We start from the raw sequence: 10,322 nt of genomic DNA on the forward strand, positions 1-10,322 counted from the left end.
TGGATCATGTATTTTGTGGCACTTATTGGCCTTATGTCCTTATGTCTTTATTTGCATTCTGATGCGAAACAAACAATAATTGTAAGGAAATAATAAAATTATTGTAAGCTCGCTACTTTAAGATTAATGAATCACAGGAAATAATTTTAAGAATTATCCATTGAGGTTTTGCTCTGGCATGCAGTTACACTTTTAGGAGAACAAATCAATTTAAAAAATATCAGAAAATACAATAAATCTAGATGTACTCTAATAATAATTCAAATGTTAATATCAAGAGCTTTCACCTCGAGTTTCCCTTTCGCACTCACACTCTATGAGGGCTTTAGTAGAGAGAGATCTTTAGCAAGCCAAACGATGCCACTAAGAGGGTTACGACATCGATGGTCTTGATCACAGGAGCGTTGATCACGGGAGCGTAGTCGGAGAAGGAGGCACAGGTGGACGTCCGATGAGTTGCCACTGTTTGGATGGTCGTTGTTCATCGATCGTTTCGACGAGATGAAAGAGTATGCAATCTACGTAGTCTTCGACTGAATTTTTAAACTCCCAGTCAGGATCAAAGAAGGGCGATTGAAGGATGTCGATTTTCCCTTGAGAATTGTACCCAAATTCGTGGTCGACTTCAGGATCAGCCATCCGTGAATCTTGGAGGAGCCGGCAGTGAGCGAGGGGAGAAGGGAGGATGGGCGGCGGATTGGGGGATCTCGGGTGGAGGAGGGGACGGCTAGGGTTAGGAGGGGTTTGGGGTTTTGGATGGAAGAGGAGGGGACGGCTAGGGTTAGGAGGGATTGGGTTCTTTTAAGTTAATTACCAAGGAAGGTAATTAATTAAACGAATTAATAGAGGTGGAGGGAAATTATAATTCAATTCGAATTCCAAAATTAGGGAGGGGCCGACGGCATGCTTGGAGGAGGGAGGGGATTGAGGGGAAATTAAAGGTTTCCTAAAGCATGAATCTAATTTAGGAATTGACTAATCCAATCAAATCTAATTTAAAATTAAATTAGACCCAATTAGGAGACTTTCCTATTTTATGTTTGGTTAATTTAGGAAATAATTTGAAATTCAAATTTAATTATTTCTTTCCTAAATCAATTGGGACAATTTTGGTAACCATTAATGATGATTGAAATCATCATTAAGAGGGGCATGGGGGGTTGGGGCTAGCGGTGGCTTTGGGGAAGAGGATGGGCCGGTCGGTTGTGGGGCTTGGCTGACGGCTAAGGTGGGGAAGGGGATGGGAAGTCACGGCAAGGGTTGTTTGGAGGATGGCCGGCGGTTGGAGCAAGAAGAGGGGGTGGTCAAAGGCAAGGTGAAGGAGGGGGCCAACGGCTTAATGCAAGGGAAAGGAGGTGAGCCATGAGCCGGGGACTCTTCCGCCGACTGGTGGATGTTGCTTTGCCCACACCTTGGGACTTCACCACTCAAGAACTCTCAAGCTCAGGAGGAAATCATAAATTTTATTAATCAATCATAAAAAAACAATACAAGGTCTAGGGCATCTATATATAGGCCTCCACAACGAAGAAAACTCAAAGACAAATATGCCATCCAGGCTACAACTCTCTAAACTCCCTCATAGGGTACAAAGGTCAACTAAAACAAATAATGAAAATAATACTAATACAATAACATAAAATAACTCATAGATAGATGCTCATGATCGTGACCGTCGATCTGCAATGTCTCCTGTGATAGACGCGCTGGAACCTTCTACTGATGTCCTCATCACATTCAGTCTTTTGCATCATCCTTTTGCGCTCATTGCTTGAGCATTTCAATGTTACATTTGTTGTAGGTCAATTTGTTGCACTAGCTACCCATCTTTCTCTCCATGATACATGCATTCATAGCTATGCACACTTTCACTTTAACTACCCGTATGCAACTCTTTACCACTTCCTTAGATATGACCTAGGTTTGGCTAAGGATGATTAGATAATCAACTAGGAAAGTCCACCTCAACCCTTAACTCTTTTTTATGTGTAAGAGAAACTAAAGAATAATTTTATTTAAGATATATTAGGTTTGTTTTATCTAGGTTTCTTCGAATGGTATTGTCAGGGTTTATTTAGATCTATAATCAAGACTTCCTATCATCCTATAGGCTATAGGTACAAGCTCTTATAATTAATTACTTCTCATGCTTGTAGGAGAATAATTTTAATTAACGAGTTTGCTTAGAAAATTTCAACTTGGTATTTAAGTTTGAATTAAATTAATGGGGAACAATTTGGAGGATGGAGACAAGCCACCTGGTCTTGATCTCGTGATTTCATTATCCTAGGTTTGTCAACGAAGATTGTGATAGGAAATACTTGAGTTCGCAAGTAACTCTAAGGGAAATACTTGTGTTTGCAAGCAAACCTAACTGTAATTGGCGAAAACAGCGAGAAATCCTGCTAAATTCAAAGAAAAATCAGCAAGATGAAGCAGAAATTTTAGAAAAACTGGAAGAAAAACACAAGGAAATTTCTTCTATTCAATCCACGAACAAGAAAACAAAACAAGATATAAGTTTTTTCAATTTGAGAGGAAGAAACAACTCTCCAAATCTCTAGCAAAGCCTAGAGTCCAAAAGAACAAATCCTAGATCTCAAATCTCTCTTCCAATTCAAGTTGATCCAGACCCTAACAATACAAGACTAATTAAAGCAAATGATAGAAGTTAAATCCCTGAATATCCCCTAATTTGAATTTTCCCTCAAATACAATATTTAATTAGTGTGCGGACCCCCTCTACTTAGCCTCTCTCTCTCTCTCTCTCTCTCTCTCTCTCTCTCTCTCCGCCCCCCTCTTGCCCTTCCGCCTGTAGACAATAACCGGTCCCCCAGAGACCGGTTTAGCTGGTTTAGCCGGCCTAAGGGGGGCTGGCCTAACATATTGTTTGTCAATATTTTTGGGTTTTGAGCCGCCGTAGCTTCTTGAAAAGTCGATTAACTGTGGTTTAGATACAATAGGCATGAATAACAATAATTTAGAGGTATGATGGGATGTCCATGAGTTCCAGCATAAGTTGAAGAGGCTTATGTGAGATATATAAGTTTTGTTTGTTTGATTTAGTTTTAACTTTTAATTTATGGGCTTTTTAATGCATGAGTTGGCCTTAGTTTAGTTTGAGACTTGCATTCTTGGAAAGCACAATAAGGGAGGGGTCTTATGGCCAAACATCATTGATTTGGTGGAACGATTAATCAAATTTATTTGAGGACTTTTATTACTTATGTTAGGCCCTTATGGGGTTTTTGGGTTTTTTTTTTCATTTAAACATCGATAAATAGGACTTACAACTTCGAAGATTATGAAAGCCTTGGAATGACTTATAGCTTTGTGCAGTGTGTAATTTGGCTTGTTAATTGAGATGATAACTCACTAGGTCCCTTCGATAGATTGGGAATCAATAAGGTCAAATAAATGTGCTCTGCCTATCTGTCTTATCAACTAGGTAGATTTCATGATTTTGAAGATGAGTCTGAAGGGGTCTTTGTGATCATTTGGGTTATTTAGAGATTTATTGAAATTCTTTTCACAAGTTTGGCGCTATTTGGGAGATTTGAGTCGATTTCCACACCTTTTAATGTAGCAACATGAATATTAATATTGTTTAGTCATTTATAATCATCATATAAGAGGATCCATAATGCTTTTCAGTATTTGAACATTTCTTTTATGATATATGCCTGGGCATCTCTTTTGATGCATAGACACACCTTACGGTGTGTTTCAAATTTTGAAACATGTCATGTGAAGGCCGTCATGTGGTGAACATCTAGGCATGAAATATGAAAATATGTCTCCTTGGATTCATTGCTGGAATATTCCAATGGCATTGTGAATGCCAAGACCTTCATCTATAAGATCCCCCATACCATCAAGAATTGATGACTCCAAAACAATGTTTTGGGTCAACATAAATATACTTGTAGATTATTTCTTTCCTTCTCACGTTTGTAAAGAAAATCTAATGCATGATCAAAACTGTAGATGCATCTCTCCCTCTCTCGTGCTCTCCATATTTCTTTCTATCTCACGTTTGTAAGAAAAATCTAATTTACGGTCAAAACTATAGGCAAATTTCCCCCTCTCTCTACCTCTTGTCCCAGTTCTCCCACAAATAACCTGTTTATTTGTACCTCTCTTTTACTTATTCTTGTGCATCTTTCTTTCACTTAATTTCCCTCTTTTGCTTCTAATCGCTCACGCTTTTTGGCCCCCTTTAGCATCTTAAGATGAGCATGTTAGGTTTGACAAAAATATAATGGTAAGATGAGTATGTGGTATTACATTGAAGGATAAATTAATGAATGCTTATGTTAGAGGAATTATTGGAGTGTTATTTATTAAATATGAGATTGTTGAAAAATAGAATTTGATGGATTGGACGTGTAAAATAAATGGTACAAAATGTACCTGTTGGTTGAGCAGAGAAAAATAGTTTTTTGGGGGATTAGGAAAGAAAAATGGTAGATCGTAAATCAGAGGTAAAGTGACTAGAAGTTGTTTGGAGTAATTTGTGAAGAATGGTTTTATTATCTAACGTTGAATTTAACATGAATCTTGGAAAATAAGGAATTCATAAGCTAATCCTAAATAGTTGAGATAGGTCTAATGAAGACGATTAGAGATAGGGAAGGGTTTGAATGAAGAAAAGCCACATTTTGGATTTCGATATTCCAATGTTTAAATTTCTTTTCTCTGCAAGAATTCCATCATAAGCATTTCAAATTGTATTCTCTATCACATTTATACAAAAATTCATACATGAGTAATTTAATTTGATGAGAGGAACACCTTGGACTTTTGGTAGGGCGATGGGACCTTATATTGCCAATTTAGAAATTTGGGGTAGAACATGATGGAAATGAAATTATAATGGATTTGATCCTAACAATTAACATTCATGGTTTTTAAAGGTACCGATTTTTGTGAGTGTTGTTTTTAAGCAATTGGATTGTATGAATATGCATTTTGTAAGGTAAGGAGGTTTTGATGCAAGCAGTTCATGTTTAATAGACATGAAACTGTAATTCTATGGCATTATTTTTTGGGTGGAAGCATTTTGTTTTGATGTTTGATTTTCTTTAGGGTAAGTGATGGAAATTGTTTGAGAGAGGAAACTTAGTAGCCACATTGTACAATATGCATACCTAGTTTTTCAAAACTTACAACACCATATATTTGCAAGGCTCTTATCACATGCATTTCAAATTGTATTTTTTACCACATTTATGTGCATGTATTCATGGGTAAGTTTTTTGGTATACAGTCAAGACAACAGGAACACCTTGGAATTTTGGTAGTATTGCAAGGCCTTAGGTTTCCAATTTTGAAAATAGTAACATAATATGATAATTTAAATTTCAAAGGATTCGATCTTAATAAATCTTCCTTGAAAAAAAAAAGATGAGCTTTGAATTCTCATATATGTTGCACCGATACGGATACGGCGACACGATACGGATACGGGAAACGTCAATTCTTAAAAATAGGAACATGATATGTATGTGCATGTATACATGGGTAAGTTTTTTGGCATACAGTCAAGACGACAGGAACACCTTGGAATTTTGGTGGTGTTGTGGGGCCTTAGGTTTCCAATTTGAAAATAGGAGCATGATATGATAATTTAAATTTCAAAGGATTCGATCTTAATAAATCTTCCTCGAAAAAAAAATGATGAGCTTTGAATTCTCATCTATGTTGCACCGATACGGATACGACGACACAAATACGACACATTATGAATACGGGACACGTCAATTCTTAAAAATACATGATACATGTACGACGCGGACACAACATTATAATTTATAAATCATACATAAAAAATTAAGAAAGCAATCAAAACATAATATTTGAAATTACAAAAATAAAAAAAGAAAGCAACATCATTTGTAGCCTTGTAGCTTATAATGTCAAAATAAAGTAACCATTAAATGTTTAGTACAACAACAAAAGCATCAATATAAATTGTCTAGCACATGAAGTTTCAACTATTCAATAGAAGGAATGATATGATTTGCTTCTTCAGTGGTTTGTCTTTGAACTTCTATATCATCTTCAATAAATATCATAACTTCTAATTCAGGCTCATCAAGTGAAAGATTAGCAATTTCTAATATTCCCATATCATCAAGAGACTCAAATCCATCTCGGAAATGAGAGAACCTCGCTTGCAGCTGTCGAAGTAAATACGACGCGTTTATTTTTTCAATGGACACGCGTATCGGATACGTGTGTCCTTTAGAAATTAAATAGTATTTTAATTGGATATGGCTTTGCCATATCCGACACGTATTAGTGCCGTATCGGAGGCGTATTCGTGTATCGGATACGGCACGCCTTCATAAATAGATGTATTGGTGCAACATAGATTCTCATGACCCCTTCCTAACTAATTATGATAATCCAATTTTTATATAATCAAAGCAAAGTAAAACATGGATCCACCTTCCCACTAAACCGTCCTTCACATGCAATGATGGATGCGTGACTCAATGTTACTGCCCTTTCTCTTTCAAAATGGAGATATTTTGTTAGAGTACTCTAAAATATTATTTCTACTTAATTTGAACTAATTTCAATTAGGCTTACTTTGACTTGAAAGTTGTTATCTTTTCTTTTTTTCTAAATACTTATACTTGCTCCTTACATTTGAGAACAATAGTTAATTCTGATTTGATGAGATACCACATGAGTTTTGAGATCTGGCTATAATTGCCCTCTCTCTCTCTCTCTCTCTCTCTCTCTCTCTTTTCCCCCCTCCATCTATCTCTATCTCTTTTCATCGCTTACCAATTTTCTCTTAGGCCTTAGCCACATAAATAACCCTTCTATTATCATTTCATTTTATGATTATGTATTGTTCTTTTTTTAGATGACTATTTTTTCTCTCAACATTACTTACTCGCCTTTCTACATTGTTTGTCAACTAAGTATTATCCAAATAACTAACCTTTTGCTGTTATTTTAGTTTAGGGTCATCTATTGTTTTTTTAGATGATTTTGCATGCAAGATCTTGCGTACGACATGATGTATACAACATGGAGATGTGCTATGAAATGATTATCCAATTTCCTATTTCTCACTTTTTGTTTTCTCTTTGAAGTTTCTACTAGTTATGTTAGCTTTTTATCCTTGTATTGCACATTTCTCATGTATGCTATTTCAGGCTTTAGGGGCTCGAGGTTTGAAAGTCGGTGGCACACTTCAGCAGCGTGCAGAGAGGCTATTTCTTATGAAGGTATTCATCTTCAAAGCTGATTATTTTATTTTTTATCTATTCTTTATGAAATTTGTAGTTGAAGTTTTTTCTTTGATTGCCATGGTACTATTTATTGCTATGATGATTTATACGAAATTTCCTTAACATATTCATCTGTAATGTTTCCATGAAATTTCCCTCTATAGCACACACCTTTGGATCAACTTGACAAAAAACATTTTGGCAAAGGTTCTCGCACGTCCCAAGAAAATGGTGGATCCATTGTTCTACAGCAGAACTCCATGAAAGAAATTGCTTTGATGGAAGCTAAATTGCAACGAATGTGTGAATTTTTTAAGGAGGTATGCTTCTTACTCTGTTTGCAAGGTTATAATGAATAATGATATTCATATTAAACTAAGTTCTTGGTTTCATGCATAGCATATTTGTCTTTGTTCATACTCCTGAAGGACATTTGGAAACTAGTTATTTTATCTGCCAACTCTTAATATCGTTGGCCTCAACACTGCAGCTATTTTTTGTTTATGTTAATTACTTTACATGAGTCCCTTTTATAGATAATTATCATTTGCATTTTTGAAATAATTTCTCTGTAGTTGGCATGATGTGTGACTGGTGAGATTCTTCGTAACATTTAGTCATGCAATTCTTGTCATTTGCATTTTGTTAACCTTATCTTAATTTCTTGTTGCTTGAACCAAATCTAGTAGCCTTATCTAGGATTGTAAATGAATTGAGCTGTGCTAAGCAGGAACTTGCTCGAGTTTGAGCTTGTTTGCTAAAATAGAGCTCAAGCTCGATTTAAGTATTTGTGCAAGTGTTCAAGCTCAGTTTGTCTAAAATTATGATTGTTTGATCTTGGTTTGAGCTCGGCTCGTTAGCTTATCAAGTGAGTTATATCGGGCCTATAAACAAGCAACACCATGGAGCAATTTATTATTCTGTGCGGAGTCCGAAGGATGTCCAGAGGCTAATAAAAATGCGCCACGTCATCCCAAAATATACCGCGCTCGGTACCGCTCGATACCGAGCGCTTAACCGGACGAGAGACTCATCCGGTGTCCGCACAAAATAATAGCTCCCATGGAGCAGCTTGTTATTTATGTGAATAAACCTTATTTAGCTTATTGATGAGTAGCCTATTGAGCTTAAAAATGAGATTTTAATTGAATGAATTAATAAATAAGAATCTAAATAGCCTAACATATTTATTGTGTTCATGAACAAAATCAATTTAATATAGAAGAGAATAAGACTTCTATTTAATCACTTATTAATTAAAATTGTAATCAAGTCTTGAATGAGCATATTATCAAGCCTTAATTGAACTTCTTAATGAATTTGTTTATGAGCTTTAAATAATATTATTCATGATCATAAATGAATCAAATACCAAGTTGATAAATTAGTTCATTTATCAATCTAGTCTTTATAAAAGTGTTCACGCTTATTCGATAGTTAGTTAAATGATCATGAATGAGCTCTAATGAAGTCGGGCATATTAATTTATTTGCAACCCTTGCCTTGTCGCTCACATTTATACTTAAGGTTCTTATATCTTTGAAGAAAGTTGAGTGCTGCTCATACACACACATGCCAATTCTTGAACGCAAGTCCTTATGGATGGTATTAAACCATCAAGCAAGCACATAAATACATATTTACATCAAGGTTATTAAAACTGTGCTTTTGAAGAGAAGCACTGTGAGCTTGAGCCCTAACACTTCACTACGTTGATGCGCATTTGTTTTGCTAATCATCTGTGTCGAAGTGCCAAGATGAAGTGGTAGACTTGCGATTCTACTGGACGAGGGATCATGTTCGGACAAGTGAGGAGCTTTAAATGTAAGCAAGTTCCAACAATGACTTGTTGCTTGCAGTGTTTTGGGATAGATAACTTACATGCTTTTGTAGCTTGGCGTGAGATGGATTACATTGTCTTTGATGCTGATGACATGGATGAAAAGGATAGGTCGGAATAGAGAGAGATAAACAAGAGGGAGAGATTTAGGAAAAAAATATCATAAATATATCTAGATAACAAAATAAAATAAAATATCGTGAATTGATTTTGATCCAATCTTTGACTTGGAACAAACTCTAATTCTTGATGTGGTTTAACTTTGGTTAATTAAATAAGCATTATATTTGTATACTTTTATATAAGTAATGATCACTTTGGTTAACAAAAAAGCCACTTTTGCTTTGCACTTTGTACAATGAAACCAAAAAGACCTTTTGCACATCCCATTGCATTTTTATCTCTGAAAACACTAAATGCACTCATAAATTTATGCATACAAGATTAAAAATGGTCCTTCTTCTTAGCATATTTAATACTAAGGGTATTTACATTTTTAATATTGTTTGATTATCAATCATGAGCATTATATTTTTACAATTGATGCAATTGATTGTATGTGAACATAATTGAGATTTAAAAATGCATAAAATTTCAAATGTCTTGAAATTAAATATATCAGTTGTTTATTATCATGGTTTTGAAAACCGGACCGGATTGGCCAGTTCAACCGTGAATCAGGTATGTGGTCGATTCGGTCCTTATGAAAAACCGGCCCAACATCAAACTGGTGTGAACCGATTTGAACCCGTAGGTTCAATCGGTGAACCGGTCCCCGTTTTTAAGAATCAGTTCAATGTATAATTTATTTAAATGCTTTAATTTAATATAAATATTTTATTAAATATTAAATTAATTTAAGTATAATATATTAGTTAATAAGTTCGAAAAATTATATCATAAGTATCAATTAATTATACCCACATGGTTTCACCTCCCAATATGGGCTCTTTACTAATGGAAAGAAAGAAAGATATATAAAAAACACAAGAAAAGTCTCCCAAGTGATGTGGGACTAAACAACTAATTGTGTCATGTGCGTGCATGATAGAAGATTACTTTCAAGTGATTTTTTTTCGAAAAAAATTTGTATACAATATTCAAATAAATTTGATACATATTATATAGATATAAATTATATATAAGTATATAACATAAATTAATAATAGTTTATATTAAATTTATAAATTTATATGTGAATTACATTTATATTAAATGTGATTAAAATTTAA

General features: G+C 34.8%; 1 protein-coding gene across 2 annotated transcripts in view; it reads left to right on the forward strand.

The window, feature by feature from the left end:
* Positions 1–10,322, forward strand: part of LOC110113577 (splicing factor SF3a60 homolog) — a 37,022-nt gene that overhangs the window by 14,640 nt on the left and 12,060 nt on the right. For both annotated transcript variants that reach the window (XM_020846217.2, XM_028700564.1), the window contains 2 exons: positions 7,176–7,247; positions 7,415–7,570. In XM_020846217.2, the coding sequence (XP_020701876.1) occupies positions 7,176–7,247; positions 7,415–7,570 (228 nt within the window). The remainder of the gene's footprint in view (positions 1–7,175; positions 7,248–7,414; positions 7,571–10,322) is intronic.

The sequence above is a fragment of the Dendrobium catenatum genome, unplaced genomic scaffold (assembly GCF_001605985.2).
Source record: "Dendrobium catenatum unplaced genomic scaffold, ASM160598v2 fragScaff_scaffold_1557, whole genome shotgun sequence".
Classification (NCBI taxonomy): Eukaryota; Viridiplantae; Streptophyta; class Magnoliopsida; order Asparagales; family Orchidaceae; genus Dendrobium; species Dendrobium catenatum.